Source organism: Fusarium phalaenopsidis (assembly GCF_050370095.1).
Source record: "Fusarium phalaenopsidis strain FUZ10S chromosome Unknown contig_32328, whole genome shotgun sequence".
Taxonomy (NCBI): domain Eukaryota; kingdom Fungi; phylum Ascomycota; class Sordariomycetes; order Hypocreales; family Nectriaceae; genus Fusarium; species Fusarium phalaenopsidis.
In genome coordinates this window covers 330,916-351,767 of record NW_028145393.1, presented here as the reverse complement: position 1 = coordinate 351,767, position 20,852 = coordinate 330,916, and the positions used below count along the sequence as shown (strand labels likewise).

The window sequence follows — 20,852 nt, the reverse complement described above, 5'->3', positions numbered from 1 at the left end:
GACATGTAACCGCTTTCTTTTTTGTCTATATCTATCATTCTTCTTTAAATCATATACAAGAAACTCCACAATCAACCGCTATCTCGGCCACATCCTCTATGGCAAGGGAATGGACTGCTGATGGTTCGTGAACAGTCCCTCGGGGTCAACAGCAGCCTTGATCTGCTTAAGACGCTCATAGTTGGCTCCATATAGACGCGAGCTCCACTCCTCCTCGTTAAGCTCAGTATCAGCATAGTTGACGAATCCGCGGAGAGCAGCTCCTCCCTTGACCAGAAAGTCCTCGAAGGGCTTGATGAGGGCCTTCATGTAAGCGGGGCCGTCGTCGGGGTAGTTGTTGGCGTCGACCGAGTTGGCTTCCCAGCGGATCAGCCAGAGGTTCTTTCCGTGGGCGTAGGCGGTGTCGCTGTCCTTGATGTTGCGGGAGACGCCGCCCCAGAGGTCGAGGAAGCCAGACTTTCGGAGGTCGGTTCGGTTGAAGGACAGGGTGGTGCTCTCGAACAAAAGTTGGGCCTGCTCAAGAGTCAAGGGGTGGTCGGTGGTGGTGGTCAGAGCCTGGGTGTAGAAGGCTCTGCCACCAAGGCTTCCTCCAGTAGGCGAGTTCATGCCAGCGCCAGCAACGGCGACTTCGAGATCCCACCAGGGAAGAACAGTCTTATTGAGAGAAAAGTCGGGGCTGATGGCCTTGAGCTCCTTCACAAGGGGTCTGACAATGTTGTCAAACTTGTTGGGGTTGCCATAGAAGTATCCACTGCCGGTATAGGGAGGAGCAGTCAGACTCCAGCGGAGAGCGAGCTCATCGGGGCAATGCTTGCTGGTGGCGAAGTTCTGAATGGCGGCGAGAGCCTTGGCGCCGGCTTCGGGAGTGACACTTCCGATACTAACGGTGAAGTTGATGGCCTTTTGGAACTGGGGCTTGTAGGTCTTGGTCGTCATGGACAAGATGATACCGTAGGAAGCTCCGGCACCCTGAGCGGCCCAAAGGAGGTCGGATCCCTTGCCAGCCTTGACGATGGTGCCGTTGTACAGCATGTACTCAACCTCGACGATGCTATCCATGGGAGTGCCGAGGTGGCGAGAAGTAGTACCGTAACCTCCACCAATGCTTGAGCCGGTGACACCAACATGAGCACCACGAACGTGGGGAATATGTCGGCCAGCAGTATCCCAGAGATACTTGAGGACAGGGCCGACATGGGTACCACCACCAAACGTCAAAAGCTTGCTCTTGGTGTTGTAGCTGACCTCGTCGAAAGCAGCCATGTTGATGACCAAGTTTCCAGGGTTACCGAAGCCATTGCCCTGGAACGAGTGCGCAGGACCAAGAGCATTGGCCTTCACGGAGGACTTGCGGGCGCACTCGAGTGCGAGGGCGACTTCATCGCGGTTCTCGGGGAAGGCAATGCAAGCAGGGTCGGGCTTGAGACGCTTCTGGAACTGGGTAGTCTCGGTAGCCCAGGTGCTGTCGGATTCGACGATGCTGCGAACGCCGGCAGCAGTCAGACAGCTGTTGAGCTCAGCGCCCTTGTTGGTATCTTGACCAACAGCGAGAGAAAGGAGTGACGCGACGACGAGGCGTCGGAGGGAGCGTGGGGCATCCATTTTGGAGAATCGAGGAGGGATTGAGGACTAGGAAATAAGAGGGTGGGTTGATCGCGATGATCATCTTCTTATAGCGCTTCCGCATTGGTCTTGTGTCCCAGGACACTTCTCTAGTGAAACCTCGTGTCCCATCACGCGGTAACTACGGAAGAACCTTTCCGTCGGTAATTGTCCGTTCTCGACTACCGTGAGGACTTCATGACGGAATAATAAAGTTATCAGATTAATGGCATGTTCCCTGGTTAGTAGGTCCCCTGTCTAAGCCACACCTTATCTGGCAAGTCGGGACCGTCTGAGCTCTGTAATTGGTGCGCAAATGCATCAATGCAACCTCTCTTTTCCTCATGCGGAAGAGCCCTCAAATAAGCTTCTTTGGGATAACGTTTTGAATCGAGGCAGAAGGACCCTTTAATCTCCGTGATACCCGGCGTTGGGTCGGAGGAATCGACTCCGAACAAACATTCCTTCTGTTTACCTGCTCGTTTTGTCTTGTGTAGCTTGATCGAGCCGAGAACCGGCTCGCTTACCCCCACGCTGCTTTATCATCAAGTCTTTGTGGGAGCCGAGGTAATACTACAAGTCCCATATTCTTTCTCATGCATTCTGAGTGAGCAATTGGAAGATGAGCAGGCATGTTCGATGGGCAGGGTCACCCAGAGTGTTGGGAGTGTCGATCAGAAAGTAAATAGGTGGTACGTAAGTTTGAGGCCCAGTCGTGGCTGTGTGTCGAGCAAAAAAAGGTGGGGGTCCGGGAAATTCCTACAAAGTGGACAAAGAATCAAGAGTCCATCCATCTGAAGATCGTTTCGTTATGAGGCGAGCAAGCCAAGATTAGTTAGACGACCCGAGAGCGAATGCAGCAAGGAGATCATTCCTCCAGTGGCAGAAACTAGGACAAGAGAGTATTCCAAGGCGGTACCAGAAGTGTCCATCCCAGCTTCGCCAAGAGCAGATCAAGGTCTAGGGTAAGACATCGAGAAGGTCAAATGCTAATACACTCATAACAACCTAGTCTTCGAGAACAACGATACCGATACCGGAGGTATTGTTTTCAGGACTAGGTGGGGAAATGGCAATCTAGATTATCAGTTATTTGGTTTTTGCGCCTGGGCCATGCTGGCGTGTGTAAATGATTGTGTCGTTTATTATAGTTGTTTTGAGACATTACATTATTGACACCAGCAACAATACCGAAACAGTCATGGTAGTTGCTAACCCAAACTCACACAGAGCTCATGAGTTAGGCTACAGTACATGCCATCAATGGCCTTAGGCGCAATCTGACCCGAGGTATAACAAATAATTACTGGGTGTTAGGAGAAGTTTTACTTTCATAGATCAGGGCAATGTTAATCACGCTGCAAGAAAGCTCAAGAAGGTTAAGGAAAGTAGGTGAATTAAGTAAGAAAATATTACAACAATCCGGATACCAAAGAATGACTCCTATCCAACTTTCCACTATTCAATTTCCCAGTTGAGCCCTTATGATTGCGCAATCATGAACATTAAAGGAACGACAACCCTGACATCAATATGTCCCAAATCCTCCTCAAGTCAACTTCCGTTAGAGATGATCCATCTAGCGAATACATCGGCGACTGCGAAGATCCCAGCGAAAACCGGGCTGGCGACAGAAGCAGCTGTTGCCCCGCCAGAAAGCAGTAGGACCGCAGTCGAGATGGCATCCGCGGAAGACAGGGTCGTAGATCCAACCGACTGTTCGGCAGATGCATCGTCCGTTACCAAAGTAGGCACCGAGACCACAGTTCTGGGGGATGATGCGAGGCTTCAACTTCATCTTCTTGTCGGACTTGTAGTCGTCGTCATCGTCGTAGTCATCATCATCGTCATCATCATCATCGTCGTAATCATCGTAGTCATTGTCGTCGTCGTAGTCCCCGCCGCGGACCTTCAACTTCCGCTTCTTATCATCATCATCATCATCATCATCATCGTCGTCGTCGTCGTCGTCGTCGTCGACGTCGTCTCCATCATCGTCATCGTCACGACGGACCTTTCTAGAGTAATAATCATCGTCATCATAATCATCGTCGTCGTCGTAGTCATCGTAGTCACCACCACGGACTCTCAGCTTCTTATCATCGTCGTCGTCGCCGTCGTCGTCGCCGTCGTCATCATCATCATCGCGGACTTTGACCTTGAAGCGATATCCGTCATCATAGCCATCGTCGTAGTCGTCACCACGAACGGCAAGCTTTGAATGCTTGGTGTTGGGACTGGGAAGAGCCGAGACAGAAGTCATCGCCAGTAAGGCGTTGACAAGAACAGCGTTGAGAAGCATAATGAAGGTGATGAAAGGTTGAGAGGAACTGATGTGATGAGCGTTGTGTATGTGATGAAGATGCTTTGTGATTGTCTGATGAAAGCGATGGAGTGTTGATGAGATGGCATTGTTTCCTATGCCGTTCAACGACCCCCTTATATAGATATTTCTGTCTCTCATCTTCCCAAAGAACTTCTCTCGAGAAGACCCGCTAGACAAACTGTCAACAAGCTTGATTGACAACGAAGGGAACGGAGCTTCCCTCTGCAACTTCCCGGAGCTATCGGCTGCTGACTGGCTTGAACAGATATCTCATCAATGATAAGAGATGATGGTGATGGCGGGAGGTGCTTGCCGTGCCGTGGGCCCGCTGAGTCTAGATGCCATCTCGGCTGCTTATGGTGACTTGACATGACGAAAGTTGAGATATACAACAATCATAGACACGAAATGGCATTTACAAGAGGTCAAGAAGTTGTGTTAAGCTGTCAGCCCTTGTGTTGGCCTCTTGCAGCTGAACGGCTCGGAAGACTCCGAGCATCTTTCACTCGGAGTTTTCCCTGGCCGGCAACTCAAATTGAACACCGACACGGAAAGATTCGAAGAGAGCGGACGCTAATTTCTTAGGTCCCGGTCCTTGTTAGAGTGATGGGCAATCGGATTGCCATCTTAATCAGTAATCAGCTTGCGTCATGTCTGGTTGATCTCCTTTCTCATTACCATCCATGATTCACTACAGTATCTACAGTGTCAACATGAGGAATTGTTCTTGATTCCATCACAGTTAATGCCAAGTCAAAGTCCATATCCCGACACTGCCCCCAAGGATCGTTCCGCAACTGCCGAGTTGCAGCTGCAACAAAAACACTCAACAATCCGTAGAAGCTCTCGCAGACCCACGCCGATGTTCCGAAATGCAATACAGTGCAAACGCCAGCTAAACCTCCAACAGTTTGAACGCACTCACAAATCACTGTATCCGATTTGAGTACCCCTCTTTCGTTCCAGCCCGTGCAGCCGTGGCGGCCTGCATCCTTAATTCCTTATCTCCGTTCTTGACATGGCGCTCACTAAAGCCCGATGAATGACTTCTGAGATCAACATTTGCATATCCTTACTTGATTCAACACTGCTGCTAATGATGGCGCTGCAGTCGTCCCCCCTCAACCCCAACCCTTCGACCCTAGCGGGAATCTCGACCGTGTCCCATCCACATCCCCGAAACACCCCCTGCGCGTTGCAGGTACAGTCCTCCCACTCAGTACCCTTGGCCCTCCTCCACTGGTACCCTCTGCACAGGAGCCTCCATTTCAGCCAACACACAGACATCGTCCTTACGTCTCGATTCGGGAACAACCTTGAACACATGCAGGCCACTGAGGTCAACAACAAATGCCGTTGCTAGCCAACGGAACCCACGGGTGGCTAAAGGACCTTTGAAGTTAGTGCAATTCAAGTCAGGAGAGACAAGGCGGAACGCTTACCTTGCCGTCCCCGCAGCTAGCAGCGTCGAAATGTCGTTGGCCATTCATGCCGCGAGAATGCCCGGAACCGCCACCGTGGTCTCGCTTCTGGCACGTAGACTGTGGTGGGTGGATACGAAGATACCCAGGCCACAGGCGAGGCACCGAAAACACCATGTTCGAGGAGGAAAGGTGTCGCCGATCGAGGAAGAGTGTCATCCGCCGGCCACGGCGTGGCACATCTTCCAAATAGCGTCCGTCCGTCTCGGGGCTCAATGGCTCGTATTCCCGCTTCTCCATTTCGTCAAGAATATCGAGCGCGGCCTGGCTGCGCTTCCGCTTCGGGGGGGTAGCAACATCGACGGAGTGATCGGGGAAAACTGGTGTAGTGGACATCTTCGTTTTGGTGGTATACACGGAGTTTTTTCTTCTTCTTTCCTCTTTTTTAAAAGGTTCGTATGATAAGTCATTCTGAAGTTTAGAGTGCGCGACTTTGGTATCTTGTCGATGATCAGCGTCTGTGACTGTTGTTGAAGGAAGAAGATTTTGGATGGGCTCAAGACTTGGTGATGGTGTCTTGTTCCTTCCTGCCGTTCTGGCAAACCCCCACTACCTGATGTGACGGTAGGTACGGGTAAAAGTGTCACCGATGTGGAAGAGAAATGACGGTGTCTGCCTAAAGAAGTGATCAAGTTGTAGTGATATTAGGGAATGTTGAGGTAAAATCATCTAATAATGATGTATAGGTGGAAGATAATTATATTACATCTCCTCAGACTTATGATGATTCTTTTCAATCCTTATTCTAGAAATATTCTTCATGTCTTGCGAGAACGGGTTACGGTGTAATGATAGAGATTGTGTCTGGATGAACTGAAGAAGTGAACAAGAGTAGGCTTTATGGAATAGAATGATGAATCGCATTTGCAGTTTGCCTTCAACTTGCATTCGAGTGATCCTTGTCTTGCTAATGATCCGCCACGGGCGACATTACGTAGAGATAAGTGAGACGTTACGATTATGCTTGCGCAAACAGAATGTTCTACCGTGCTAGCAACAATCCCACCCTTTCACACCTCTTTTAGCCCGCCACAAGTGATTGTGGCATGACTAGTCGCCCAGCTGTTCTTAGCTCTCAACTCTGGCACCTAAGGAATGGTTTACAACTCGTAACCCAGCTTGAGGGAGCGAATGTGAATGCCCTCCTTTGGTGCAAGCTTGACTCCAATGCGCACCACAATCGCGTCCCCAGTGCAGGTGCGGACATGATCATCCTCCTCCTCTAACGGAAACCTCCACTCCCAGGTTCGCCTATCATTCGGGACGGTATCCGGGCCTTTGGCGTTGACGGCTGGAAGCGTATCACAGCCTATAGCAACGCGAGCTTCAATGTCCTTGATGGCGTTTCCAATCTTGGCACAGCGCAGCCAGGCTTTAGTCCATTCCACTGTCAGGTCCGAGTCAAGAACGATCTCCTGACAGTAGAATAGAGCATGGAGCTGAATTTCTTCCTCCCCATCGTTGAAAATTGCAATTTCGCCGACGTTGTCATCGGGGAAGGTGACCCGGTATTGTGCGCCTTTGTCTGGAGAGCTGACCCGGCAGCTCGCTCCTAGCAAAGTGACGGACCTCATGCCTTGGTCGTGCTTGAGGATGGTTAGCCCTGGTAGATTTTGGGTCAATCGAAGGAGGAATGCCATTTTGGGTAAAGAAACAAAGGGGAGCTCACTTGATCAATGCTTGTTGATTGTGGAAAAACTTCCAAGGGCGTCGGTAGGCGTTAAGGTGTTGGTGATTGATGGGAGAGTGTTTGAAGGGCTTGGTATTCAAATATGCGAGCTCGCAGACAATGTTGAGAGTTCTAAAAAGACATTCGAATCGAAGGGCTCGAGACGGGTATTTCTATAAGTCGATCGCCAGAGCAAAGAGAGCCTAATACAATCATCATTGTACAAAATCGTCATCAGTCTGCCCAGTCTTGGCCTGAGGCCCGGTCGCTGGTCCTTCCTCGTTGAGGCCTTACTGACTGCATATTCGTTAACCGTACGAGGCATTTACCCATTGGCGGTCATTTATAGGCGTCTGCGACGAATTCAGTTGTAGAACCACACATATGACGTGGCGCAGGCTTGGATAGAACTTGGGCGCCAACATCGCCACAACGGATGACAGTATTACGATGTGTGCCTGTCGAGAGCATGGATTACCTGTGTAACAGAGACGCGTTTTTTGCCAGTGGTTGCCGTCGCTTCACTATATTTGGGCAGCCAGTAATTGTCTTGCCAACCCAACAGCATTGGCCAATAAGAAGACGATTTCACGGGTAAACAATGGACTTGGCAAATTCAAGGGTGGCAGCTTTATCTATCTGGATCTCATCCATCGCTGAGATTCATGAATGGGAGCCAATATCTCCCAGAGACTCGCACACCCTGTAGTTTGTGGCGTCTTTCGGTATTGGCGTTTAATTCTGGCGGGTGTCAACAACTGTGTTTGGTATTATGACTGAGGGCTTCTTTGAAGGTCACTAAGTTCACAATGGCACACCCAAGAGACTTGATCTGAAAAATGATGATTGATTTGAATGTAAACCTACAGGCAAGGAGAAACTCAGGCTACATACACATGGCTGGTCCAGTATCTAAATACCATCTTGCCTTGCCGCCGATTCAATGCCGGCCCCATAACACCAATCGTTCGTTCAACGCCATACCTCAACATGATATGCATCTCCGCCTTGCTGGTTCGGGCGAGGGCAGAAAAGAGTTGAAGAAACGGGTGTCGCTCGCCACAAAGCCACGATGTGAGTTTCAGGAACTCGATCAAAAAGTCCAGGACAAAAGAGTACTCATACTGGAGCCATGCGCTGTCCAGCTTCAACAGCACATGGCAGATGCGCCAAAATCTACTAACCATCATATGGTAGTGTAGCTTTTGCATGTCCTTGGAAGCATCAGGCCATAGTGATACTAAAATGCGTAGCTCCAGATGGGCTTTCTTTATCCCATTGACAAACTTCTTCATGCATCCGCCCCTGAAGTAACCTTCAGAGCTTTTGTAAAGATCGGCGATTCCTTGCCAACTGGGACAATAGTCTTCCTCAAATCTGGGGCGGATCAAATCCCTGTGGATGAACCTTGGTGTGGAATCTTGGAAGACGGCATAGACGAATCGATCCATTGAATACAGAACAAGCTCATGGGGCTGATATGCGGCGGCTCTTGAGAGGCTGTACGCGGCAGGACCTTGACCTGATGGGCCTTTGGGGCGGGATTGACTCTGATGCCTGCGTCCTTTGCGCGTCCGGACAGGTTGGGTCGAAGCGTTCCGTCTTGCCTGTGTGCCAGATTTCTGGTAGGTAGATAAACCCCACTGCTCAATCCGAGTTCGGCAAGTCTTTTCGCTGTTACCTACGTTAGGAGGGATCAAAGAAGAGCTGTCAAGGCGGGAAAATACGTTACAGCGAGTCCATACTGGGTGCGAAGTGTGTTGACCAGGCCCTTCAGGTGACGCGCCTAATGGAGCCAGATGTGGGTGATAGTTGGTCGGAGCCTCTCCCACTCGGCGTGAGTTGGTGCCTTGCTGTAGGTGACCGAATGCACCGAGGTCGTTGGGGCCGGGAACATTGTCGGGCTGTAGGCAAGGGAATAGACGCAAATGAAGTTGGGATGGAGATGAAAGGTGAGGGTTTGGAGAGTTTATCTTGAGAGGGGCTGCGTGAAACGCCTCTTCCCTCTGCCAATATTAATGCACACCGTAATGTTAATAAGTACATAGAGTAGGACCTGTATATGGAATTTTGACAAGTAGCTTTTATCAGCAGGGTCTCCTTTTCTGATTTGCTCTTGGCTACACCATTCCCCACGCACATGAACAGTGGTATTGGACAAGCCGAAATGCCCATGCAGAAACCGCCTCGTTCAATGCAGGCTTTGCTTGAACCGATCGGAGCCCGTTAGACCGAGAACCCAAATCAAGTAATCAGTTGCTGATCTAGGCGGACTATCTGATAGCAGTTGATACTGAAATGCCCTCGCATATGTGGCGCACGAGAGGTGATGGTGCCACTGTGCGCAAGTGAGTTGGCCTCAAACGCCATCCATAGAATGGGACGGAAACGGCAATGAGAGTCTGATATGTCTTGGCGACATTGGATTGTAACTATCTGGCCCCAATGACATAAATAGGGCTGTAATTCTTCCCGAATGTCGAACAGAACAACAACGATCAGACAAGACACCACAAGTCTCACTCCAACCTGAGCTACAAATCTTTCTTGATACCTCTTTTTCAGTCACCCATACCCTATTCCACCATGTCTGGAGCCTCACACTCAAACATGGCATTTTTGACCCAACTTTCAGACTCGTACGCAGAAGTCTTTGATGCCATCGACAGCCTCCGAGATGCGGGTATCCGGAGCGAGCTCATCCCGAAGCTCGTCGTCATCGGAGACCAGAACAGCGGCAAGAGTTCCGTGCTCGAGGCCATTTGCAATATCCCCTTCCCAGTCAAAGATGGTCTCTGTACCCGATTTCCCACCGAAGTGGTCCAACGCAAGTCGAGTGCAGAGTCAATGACTGTGACCATCGTCAGCGGAGATGGCGCTCTGGGGAGCAGCGTTCTTGCGCGGTTCTCGAGGCAGCTTTCCTTGGACGACTCAGAGGGCTTGGCTGCTGCGATTGAGGAGGCATCCTCTCTAATCATGGATCACCCGCCAGGCTCAACCGACCAGAGACATTTCAGCGGCAAGGTACTCAAGATCACAGTATCAGGTCCTGAGAGATACCCACTCACCATCGTCGACCTTCCTGGGCTTTTTTACTCATCTACGAGCGGCCAGAATGAAGACGACAAAGTTTTTGTCAACAACATGGTGCAGAAATACATCAAGGAGCCACGCAACGCCCTCCCCCCTGTTCTCAGCGCCAGTGACGCGTGGACAAACATGCTCATCCCTCAGGAGATCAAGGAGACCCGTGCGGATTCCGACGGCAAGAGGAGCCTTGGGACAATCACTAAGCTCGACAAGTTATGCGACCGGCAAGAACGTGAAACATGGCTCACGCTGACAAACGAGGGAGACTGGAAACCCCAGCACGGCTGGCATTTCCTCAGAAACAGAACTCACAATGAGAGAATGTGCGGACAGGATCGCGATACGATTGAGGCTGAATTCTTCAGAGAGAATCTCCTGAAAACGGACGAAAACTGCAAGGGAATTGCGCATTTGCGACCAAGGCTCAGCACATTCCTGGCAAGTCAGATCCAACGGCACCTTGGCAGTCTTATCGTCGAGATTAAAGGGCAAAGAGACCATCTCAACCGTAAAGTCAACCTCTTGGGTAAGGGGAGGACATCGGAGCGAGAGCAGCGTGACTATTTGGCACGCATGGCCGGAGATTTTCAAACGTTGTGTTGCAACGCCGTCAATGGCCACTACGGGGAGGGAACCGTGCCAGTTCGACTACAAACCTTTTTCAACGACCCGAAAGACCCAGGAGGCCTCAGCCAAAGGAGCCAGGATAAGCGGCTACAAGCTGTGGTGAGGGTTATGAATCTGTTGTTCAACTTTGCAATGAAGGAGAAAGGGAAGCTTACCAAAGTATCGGAACCCGACTCCGATGACGAATCTGTGAGCGACATTATCAGCGACACTACCAGCGACAGTATTCTTGGAAAAAGAGGCCGGAAGAATGTTGGACTTGAAGACCAAGGAGATCCCAAAGGTCATGGCAATGAAGCTGGCAGTGAGGCAGGACATGATAAAGAATGTGAAAGCGAACTCGGAGGAGAATATGACGATGGTGAAGACGACCAGTATCGAGGACGCATGAATTGGGAGATCTTACGGCCAGAAACCTGTCAAGACTACGAGTCTTTTGACGAGCCCTATCAGGAGAGTTACGAGAGTTACAAAGGGAGAGTGATGGATATGACGGCCAAATGGAGGGGGACGGAAAGTTTGGACGAGGTCAACCCGGCTATGGTTTCCCGCCTTTTTCGCCAGGAAACGTCTCAATGGGAGGCCATATCCAGCCGTCACCTGGAGCTTGTGTGGGAGGCCATTGATCGGTTTGTGCATTTGGCGCTGCAGCATTCCGTTCAGCCTTCGCTTCTTCCATACCTCAAGTGGTACATCATCAACGGTCGCCTGGAAAAGCTTCGTCACAGCGCAGAGGAGAAGTTGGAGGAGCTTCTACGATGTCACAACGGGATGAATCCTGCTTTCCATGACTTCCTGTGTGAGCTAGGGGATGACCCTTTCAAGCAAGAAGCTAGCAGAGATCTGCCATCGCAAGTTATCGGCGAGAGGGTCCGAGAACAGTGCGAGAATGCCCTTTCATCGGAAGTCATGGAGAATATCGTCCGAACAGCTTTCACTTCTGCCGGGCTAAACACTCCCCAAATTGCACTCGCCAATATCTTGCTAGACAAGGTCAAAGAAACTATCCTGGAGCCTGCAGTCAAAGATGGTGGCCAAGGCCAGCCAGATGTCTCCAAGCAACCTGGCCCTCAGGAGATTGCGGTGCGTCGTGCAATTTCGACAATGGATAACTACTACAAGGTATGTGACGAATAATACCACCCCCATGTGATTGATTCTCATAAGAAACTAGTTGTCTTCCTTCTCTTTTGTGCTGTATGTCAATGCTCTGGTGATCCAGAGCGGTCTGCTGGAGAAGCTCCCATACGAGATTTTCACCCATGATATAATCTCAGAGCAAGATGCAGACACAATCTCAAATATTGCCGGCGAGAAGGAACATGAGATCAAGAAGCGCACTGAATGCGAAAAAAAGCTGGCTATCTTGACGAAAGCCCTAACTTGTCTCGAGGACTTCCAAGTCAAGTTTTCTGGACCGGCTGTTTGGTGATGGACTGGGTTGAGGTATCATGCTTTGAAGGTATTCCTGGCAATCCTTTGCTGCTCTTTATTGTCTTTCTTCTAGTACTGCTACTTAGATAAGTGAACAATAACTTTGAACTACTCCTGTTTCTAGACTCCCTTAGCTACCCGGTAGCCGCACGCGACCCTGTGGAAAATGCCTTGTTGAATGCCATGTCAGACGTTATGGCGAGGACGAAAGTATGCAACTATTGTTGATCTTAGTGGTTGACCGTTCAAACTGAAATGCCCTCGCATATATGGCGTTTGGGTGTCCAGAGCTGGTCCTACAGTTGGAGATTGTGCGTAAACAAGCTAGGAACAGGATGGGAACAAGGACGACAGAGAGCTGCCAAGCGAGCAAGGTGTTAATATAGGGCTGATCCTGTCTGACAACAAAAGAGCAGACGCCACCCTAACCCCCTGCAACTTACTCTGTTCTGGGCTACCAGCCCGAGCAGCTAAGTCCGGGGTCCGCGGGCCATCACTAACCCACTGGCAAGGGTCAAAGCCCACAGCCCAGCACGCAAGTGTTACTGTGCCATGCCGGACCCAGCAGGGATCTATACGAATTATGGCAGTGCCCTTGACGGAAGTCTTTTTCCAATGCCAAAGCAAAGTCACACTGAGCCCCCGGCAAGATCAGATAGCGCTCGGTACAGAACGAGAGCACTCATTCAGCCAGAGAAGAACGAAGCAGTGCTGATTTCAACCCTACTCTCTCTAATTGCTAGTCGCTAAAAAGACTGAGAGCTGCCTGCGCTCTCGGACAACGCTCATTGGATGATGGTACCCTTGCACCTGCCAAGCAAAGAAGGATTGCAGCAACAGGGGTCAAGCTGAAAGAGCAGGGTCTTGGCATCATGCCATCAGAATTACAGGGGCCTTGGATGTTAACTATTGACTAATCGAAAGATACAGGTACTTTCTTCTCCATAATATGTTGGTGCTGGAAGAAGGTATCAGCCGTCTCTTGCCACTAATCGTCAAGTCCCCTGTTAACAACTTCATAAATCATAGTGGAGCATTTTGCCCTGTGAGCCTTGGAAGGCCAGCTGCGGGCTGACATCGTATGGAGAAGAACATCACCTTTAATAGGTATCTGAAACAGCTGTGCCTTGAAGGAACATGAAGGACTGTAGGCAGGCAGGCTGAGCCCGATGAAAAATAAAATACCCGATGTCCCTCTTTTAATGCGGGCTTTGTCTCCCAAAGCCCAGCCGACCTCTGCGAACTCTTGCCATAATTCTCGACTGGAAAACAGTTCTAATTCTTTTTGTGCCTCGAGGTCGATCAAGATGGCTGTACTGTTGCACCCTCAAAAGCGGGAAGGACCCAGTGCGGATGATTCAACCTTTTGGTCAGAATTCCTGGAGACACGAACCGAAATGACTTCACTTATCCCGACGGCCCCCCCGAAACCGCAAGATAATGTGGTCGGCTCCTACATGAACAGTGGTGGAACCGGTATCTCTCCCTGAGATGCTCCTTTCGACGCCGAAACGACGAACTGACGGTTGCGTTATAGTGCAATCCTTCATGTGCCGGGAGGATTCGAGTTTCTGGACGGGTCTCAGGGTTGCCGGTGACACTCGGACATTCGCGCGCTGCGATAAAAGCTGGGAATGGATTGCTACTGAATGCAACGACAATGGCTATGTGCAATTCACCAACGTGATAGAGAACACATCAGGCACGAACTCTTGGTAGGCCTCGTCTTTGGACTTTGGCTTCGCTTGACTAATATCCGACTTCAGCGGCGGCGATTATTGCACAACGCTCACCGTATATGACTCCAACGAGGAAGGCGAAAAAGGAGCCCAGTACATGATCGATTGCAAGACGTTTCTACAACCCCCGGGAAGCGACAAACCCTATACCAAGTTTTATCGCGAGTACAGAACAGACCGTAAGACGAGTTTTGCGTACTTTGAGAGCACCCAATCCGCTGACTCGGGATCTATAGTCACGACTACCGATTCCTCCACGGCCACCGAAGCGCCAGCAACCACCCACGACTCGACAACGGCCGGCTCGACGACATCCTCGACTTCAAGCGAGACGGGAGATCTTGGAAATAATGATGGGGCAAAGAGTCTCAGCAGCGGTGCAATCGCCGGCATCGTAGTCGGGGCAATCGCAGGCCTTTGCCTGATCGCCTGTGGTTTCTACATTGCCTACCGGATGGGGAGAAAGCGTCGTCACGACGCAGAGAAGTCTGACCAAGGCTTCATAGGCCTTCAACAAAAGTTTGCAGGGGATGATATCCAGGGGCCCCGCGAAATGCCGGGCGACACCAAACATAGTGCCCCAGTGGTAGAGCTGCCAGCTGAGCAGCATGTGGCCGAGATGGAAGCACCGGTAGATAATAGGCCCGTTGATGCGAGGACGGGCGCGCAATATTAGCCGTATGCTGTGAACAAGACCCATCGTAAGCCATCTGATATTTATTGGAGGACGGAGTTGGGGATGATTTGATACCATGTTGATTGGTGTTGGTTTGTAATGTTATATACCGATATGAAACAAAAACACTGATAATCCATTGAAGCAGATGTAACCAAACGCTGCTAATAGACATTGTTCGGGATCATCCAGATTCCAGGCCTGCATCTTTTGGGAGAGTAGGAGGCCACAATTCAATGCAACCTTTGTTGCCCATCCTTTGGTACCACCACCAAAACAATTGCGATGAATTCAAAACTCTTTGGTTGCTGGACTCGCGCGATTGCCTTGCCAAACTCGACATTGCCGGTAAGAATACCACCATTCCAGCCTTTCGCTCCATGATACCTCAAGCCATGACAGAAGACTACTATCTGGCGGTGTGAGTAATAGTTTCACATCTTCCACAAAAGGGCCTTGCTTAAGGCGCTTAAAGCCAAGGTAGAGTCTCTGGGAATAGTCTGGTATAAGAGCCGGGCCAAGGTGATCAAGGCAGACCTGTCCGACGCATGCTTTTGTTCCGTCTAAGTACGTGAACAGGAGACCACCAACCTTACAATCGCCTTCACTGTGATGGTAAGACGGCAATATCTGAACAATATCCTCCGTGGGAGCGGAAGACCAATAAAACACTTCAAGAGTTCTGGATAGCGGGCGAGGAGACAATGGGATCGGAAGACGCGGCTGGGGGGTCGTTGGAGCAGGGGGAGGAGAGTCAAAAAGAAGGATGCGAATCCCATGGAGACCGAGGTCAAAAAAGAAGTGGCCTGGAGCACCTTCTGAACTCGCCAGAAGAGTCCATCCGATCCCGGGTAGAACGGGCAGTGGCCATCCTCCCAAATTCGTCATGCCAAGTGATGTCACGTAGCTTGACGCCCTAGATGTTAAGGTTTAGCTGATCCTCTCCATAGCTCGTGCTAAAAAAACATACGTCACTATGTAGTTCCAAGTGACCGCCTGGGCCAGGTCTCTTCAAGGTCTTCCACCAAATTCCGTGGACCCCTTCGGTTTCCGGGGTAGTTCTTGACTCCGTGACTATTACTTGCACTATGCCATGGCGGCTATGAGACACGTAGATGGTGCTTGGTGCCCACTTGGAGTTGATTTCCGTAGGTCTATGTACAAGAGAGCGGACATACGTCTGGCCTTCAAAATCGACATGGAGCTCGGTGAGTGGTGCCGACAAGTCCACTTGCGTGGGAACTGGGGTGGTATCAGGGCATAGAGTTTCTACGATGGAAGCTGAGTACTCTCGCATGAGGTAGCCCGATATGTTTCGCCGCAACTCAACTGGTAAAGGCCTCAGAAGCTTGAGCCGTGACACAAGGGAGTCTTCCAGCCATCGATGACTGCCCATATCTTGCCAGAGCACAGGAGTACACTGGTATCGGTTAATCTCGATACATTGCTCAAGAGAAGCGGAAGGAGCCACGAGAGCCCAGCATTGTAAGTGGCACCCAGTGGCAATCTCGTCCTGATGGGCGTAATGGTTATCTGAGGTGTAGTATTCGATATAATCTACACCGTTTGTAAACGTCTTGTGGATTTTATACGGAAATCTCCACGAGTGGAGTCCACTTGGTGTCACTAGGCATTATTAATAATCGGATATTTAACAGCAGCCTCATCAAAGAATTGCTCGCCTACCGATAAAGAAGTCATCTCCTTCATCAAAGTTGAAACAGCAAAGGCCGCATCGAGGCCCCACGATGAAGTCCGGCATTGGTGAGGAGCCAGGGTAGTCACAGGACTGGAGGCATCCAGAGGATTAGGGGTGAGGGTACAGAAGAGAGAAAACAAAACATCTACGAACAAACGTCAAAGACGTCACCACCTCTTTCCTAGCCAATGCGGGGGTGCTCAAGGCCTAAGGCACTATGTCTCAGCCCCATCTCTTGAACCAGTGAGTGGATTTCCCTATGTCGTACAAAGCAACTCAGATGGCCAATCAAAGCAAGGAAACTGGTTGTGCAAAGAGCCTTGTTATGCACATGTTAACCCCTCGCTTATGCAACGATCAACAATTTCCTGTCAAGTTCTTACCTTGCTAGGAGGCTAGCTTTGAACTATTGTGTATCATAAACATCTAAAAGCTCTTGTCACCGTTTGGGCTCTCGATTTCTACCTCTACCAACGACGAATGCGGTATCATGACGAGGGTTCCCATCAGCTTTTCCGTCGTGGTTCAGACTCATCATCTACAGCTAGGCCTCCAGACTGTCGATAAGCATCGTTGTTGATGTAATCCGGACAGCTTTCCCTGATACGACCTTTGAACAACTAGGTCGCATCGAACCCCTTGAGCATATCACCATCTACCTCCTAGCCTTCTTCTCGCAGGAACTTCAAAACATCTTCTTTCGGGTCCTGTACATTCTCATACTTATAATGCCAGCACTTGGCTGCGATATCTCCCAGGTATCCACGTTCAGGCGGCGGAAAATCGCCTCGGAGGTACATATCGTGAATCTGGTCAGGGGATAGGCCAAGTCCACTGCCGGGGAAGAAATCAGTCATCATCCCGTAAACGGCATTTCCGTAGCAGAATAGGTCGGTCGCTTTGGATGTCCTGATATACTCGTTCCCAATCGGGTATGTAGGCATGAACGGATAATCGCCGTGGATTTGGCTGGTATACCCCGTCCATCTCGCTGCCGTAAATCCGACAAATGAAATGGACAAGTTCGAAGACAGCCAAAGGTTCGAGTCATCGAAGTATCCAAGGATGAGATCGCGTGAATGCGAAAACTCCAAAACCGAAAGAAGCTGCAGGGACCACTGATAGACCATTGGAAGACACTCTAGCCGAACGCGACAGGTAAGGGCAGACGCCGACTCTCGGGGTTCCGTGTATATCATCTCATGGTTATGGACTGTGAAACATTCCAGTGGAGGTTCAGGGGGCTTCTTGAGAGGAGGTAGCTCATTCTCGGGATGACGACCGATATATCTATATTGGACGTTAAAGATGTTAGAGATGAACTTTCCCGCAAAACGCCGGGTAGCGTAATGTAGAAGGGGAGATCATCAATTGGCTCTCCCGCGTCCACGTACTTAGCGATTCTAGAGTTCGGAGAGGACGACTTGAATAAACCTTCGTAGACCTTGCAAGTCTTTCAAGCCTTCCACGCCAAGGTACCTTCATTCCATTGCTTATCATATATACGATCAAAGCCGTGTTCGTACGTGTCAGGAAGTACGATGACAGAGTATTGATCGATGCCGATGAGTTCAAAATGGTGTTCGATCCTACCGTAGAAGTTATCACGCCGTTGGGGGACAGGAGGCCAATAGTCTCGCGGGGGAGCAGGGGCGATTTGGCGACAGGGCGAGGCTGTACGGGCCATGGTGAGATTTGCGATTGACGAGTGATGAGAGAAATGAGACTCCTGGCCACTAAAGCAAGTGATGTTTATATAAAATGACTAATCTCCTAACGAGGTAATGCTATAGCGGGTGAACCGGGATACGTTGTGATGGACCAACGTTCTTGTTCATCCCTGTCAAGTGGACATACAATGCTTGGCCAAGAAGGGCAGAAAATGTTTATCAGAGGCTGCTCGCATTGAAAGAAAAGTGTGCTTGGATTGGTATAGTTTTGGAATGAAATGAGCGAGCTTTTGTTAAAGCTAATTCCCCTTTCAGTTCTTCACCCAAAATCCACTTCGGCTCATGCCTGATTCAAAGGGCATCCAGCTGCCACAGTGGTGAACAGGGTCCCAGCATTAGAGCTACGCCTGCTTTGGTACCGGGCACGGTAGGCTTTAAATTTATGAAATAGGCTATTCCTCGCGTCTTAATCAATGTCCTCTCCTGTCAAAATGCCGATCAATAGTCAATCATGAATGTTAGGTTAAATAATGGAAGTCTAGATGGGCAGAGCCGAGTCAATATAGCATGTCACGTTAGATGATGATACTAACAGTGGCCTTGGGAGTAGCCTTGACAGGACAAAATAACTGTTAGCTACGAGCCAAATCTTCCTCTACAATCTCAATGTTTGCACCAATTCCTGCACTGACACATTGCCCGATAGCGACAGCAACTTACTTGACGTTGGTAGCACAGCTTATGTAAATTAATTGCTCTATGTACCAAACACCTCGGATAATCCTTTAGGAAACCCAACTTGTCACTTTAAGCAGACGAAAGAACCTTGTCCATAACTGCAATAATTCCTTTGATCTCATTAACTACGGCGGTTGGTCAGCATAAGCACCCTGCCTCATGATTGGAGAACTCACCTGTCGTGTAATGGGCCATGCTGATCCGTACAATGCCCTCGTCTGTCTGGCCAAGAAGCTCGCAGACCAGTCTGTTGGAGTAGAAGGCTCCCCAGCGGAACCCATAGTTCGACTGGGCTTCGACCGTTTCGACAAACTTTCGAGGGCTCCATCCGTCGAGGCTGAAGCTCACGGTGGCAAGCCGCTTGCTTGGGTCGGCACTCGTCTCTCCCCTCACGGTGATTTCTGGTCGCGAGTTGAGGTAGTCGAGGAGGATCGACGAGAGCTCAGCCTCATGCGCGATCATGCTTTCCCACTCATGGGCTCCGCTAGTGAGATACTCGACAACCTTGGAGATGGACTGCACAAGCTCGTAGTTGCCTCCGGCCAGGGCTAGCTTATCCTTGAGGGTTGCGGAGGGGTTGAAGAAGTGACCCAACGATTTCATGTGCTTCTGGGCGTCATGGCTGGCGTATAGCATAGAGACATGGGGTCCGTACACTTTGTACCATGAGAAGCAGTAGAAATCGGCTCCAAAAGCCTTGACATCGATGGGTCTATGGGGCGCATACGCTACGCCATCCACGCAGAGCAAGGCCCCGGGAATCTTGTGCACCTCGCGGGCGATGGCCGGGATGTCGTGGATGGTGCCGAGGATGTTGCTCGAGTGCGTGCAGGTGACCAGCTTGGTGCGTGGTGACAAGAGTTCAGGGAGGTCGCTAGCGAGGAGCTTCGGGTTGCTGAGGTCCTTTGGCTTCCACCACTTGAGGACCAGCTTCTGCCGAGCGGCCAGGTCCACCCAAGAAGCGATGTTAGCCTCATGGTCGACCTGAGAGACAACTAGCTCATCTCCCTCGTCAAACTGCAGGGTGTACGAGAGATTGCGGAACAATTGGGTGGTCGAAGACCCAAAGACTACGTCAGATGTCAGCATGTGGCTTGCCTTGTGCAGATGACAGCAAGGCATTCGAACCAATCTCATCCGTGGAAGCGTTAATGTATCTTGCACCAGCGGCCTCGCCCTCGTCGAAGAGAGCGTTACACTTCTGCCCTACGGGGTAGGTAGCTCCCAGCTGGACATTGTTACGGGAGAGATAGTCCCGGATCCTGGGTCTGTTAGCTGAACTAGCCGCTGACCAGGCCCTGTGCAGCAACTGACGAGTCAATAACGGTGCCTAGCGTCTGGCTGCCGCCTGCGTTGTCAAGAAAGACCTGATCCTGTTGAAGAGCGGGAAAGGCCGCTCGGATGGCGGAAACGTCAAGTTTGGACATGTTGGCGAGTCTTTTGTCGTTGTCGAGCTGGCTCTAGGGGATGCTAGGTGGCTGTACGTCCTCTGGGTAGTGTCTTTTATGCCCTCAATTGGATGACTTTGCTCCGCTACCGGCAGAATGGTCATGGAAGTTGACAGATGATAAGGAGTGGGGTGTAGAGAGGGGATGTTCCCCGAAGGATCCTCCCCCCGCTCTATGCGTGGCCAATCAGGCAGTGAAAATGCCTTTTGCTCAGGGCTTTGGTACTGTAATGGCAAGTTGGAGAAGCCTCGGATTGCCTGAAATGGTCAGACCAAGTCAGCCATTGACCGTTTGGAGGATTGCTAAGGCAGCTAGATTACGTACCAGAGGAAAATGGGCCCTCTAAGGGCCACAATGGTATCACCACGTCCATATACGAAAAGAGAACGCGCCCGGGGACAAGGTGGCTGTTTTCTAGGACGACATTGTTGTCTTGAGTCTTCGAAGAAGTGAGGTGGTGGATTCTGGCTGCGTTCATTGTCGTTCTGTTAGCGATCGCTTTAAATTCCCTTACCTTCTGCTCCCCAGGTCGCTCACCATGTTCCTTGATCTCTCCTTGAACACTGACGTACTAGCTGTAAACTAGCATGGCGACGCCGTAGTGACAAGTGCTGGTGTCGTAGGGCGCAGATGACATCTTAAGGTCAATTGCT

General features: G+C 50.5%; 7 protein-coding genes across 7 annotated transcripts; 2 read left to right on the top strand and 5 right to left on the bottom strand.

Moving 5' to 3' along the window:
- Positions 1-96: 96 nt before the first annotated feature.
- Positions 97-1,602, bottom strand: LRP88_12800 (FAD-binding oxidoreductase; the record flags this gene model as incomplete). The annotated part of the gene is made up of 1 exon (XM_083249187.1): positions 97-1,602. The coding sequence occupies one exon, from the start codon at positions 1,600-1,602 to the stop codon at positions 97-99; it is 1,506 nt and encodes a 501-aa protein (XP_083094989.1).
- Positions 1,603-3,181: 1,579 nt separating this feature from the next.
- Positions 3,182-3,904, bottom strand: LRP88_12799 (uncharacterized protein; the record flags this gene model as incomplete). The annotated part of the gene is made up of 1 exon (XM_083249186.1): positions 3,182-3,904. One exon carries the CDS (start codon positions 3,902-3,904, stop codon positions 3,182-3,184), a length of 723 nt encoding a protein of 240 aa, XP_083094988.1.
- A 1,407-nt stretch (positions 3,905-5,311) lies between these two features.
- On the bottom strand, positions 5,312-5,745 carry LRP88_12798 (uncharacterized protein; the record flags this gene model as incomplete). The annotated part of the gene is made up of 2 exons (XM_083249185.1): positions 5,312-5,320; positions 5,371-5,745. The coding sequence occupies 2 exons, from the start codon at positions 5,743-5,745 to the stop codon at positions 5,312-5,314; spliced, it is 384 nt and encodes a 127-aa protein (XP_083094987.1).
- A 764-nt stretch (positions 5,746-6,509) lies between these two features.
- LRP88_12797 (uncharacterized protein) lies at positions 6,510-7,049 on the bottom strand (the record flags this gene model as incomplete). Its single annotated transcript, XM_083249184.1, has 1 exon — positions 6,510-7,049. One exon carries the CDS (start codon positions 7,047-7,049, stop codon positions 6,510-6,512), a length of 540 nt encoding a protein of 179 aa, XP_083094986.1.
- A 2,615-nt stretch (positions 7,050-9,664) lies between these two features.
- On the top strand, positions 9,665-12,227 carry LRP88_12796 (dynamin family protein; the record flags this gene model as incomplete). The annotated part of the gene is made up of 2 exons (XM_083249183.1): positions 9,665-11,917; positions 11,970-12,227. The coding sequence occupies 2 exons, from the start codon at positions 9,665-9,667 to the stop codon at positions 12,225-12,227; spliced, it is 2,511 nt and encodes an 836-aa protein (XP_083094985.1).
- Positions 12,228-13,536: 1,309 nt separating this feature from the next.
- LRP88_12795 (uncharacterized protein) lies at positions 13,537-14,644 on the top strand (the record flags this gene model as incomplete). The annotated part of the gene is made up of 3 exons (XM_083249182.1): positions 13,537-13,705; positions 13,767-13,944; positions 13,996-14,644. 3 exons carry the CDS (start codon positions 13,537-13,539, stop codon positions 14,642-14,644), a joined length of 996 nt encoding a protein of 331 aa, XP_083094984.1.
- A 4,176-nt stretch (positions 14,645-18,820) lies between these two features.
- Positions 18,821-20,178, bottom strand: LRP88_12794 (pyridoxal phosphate-dependent transferase; the record flags this gene model as incomplete). The annotated part of the gene is made up of 4 exons (XM_083249181.1): positions 18,821-18,876; positions 18,928-19,821; positions 19,880-20,013; positions 20,066-20,178. 4 exons carry the CDS (start codon positions 20,176-20,178, stop codon positions 18,821-18,823), a joined length of 1,197 nt encoding a protein of 398 aa, XP_083094983.1.
- Between the last annotated feature and the right edge of the window lie 674 nt (positions 20,179-20,852).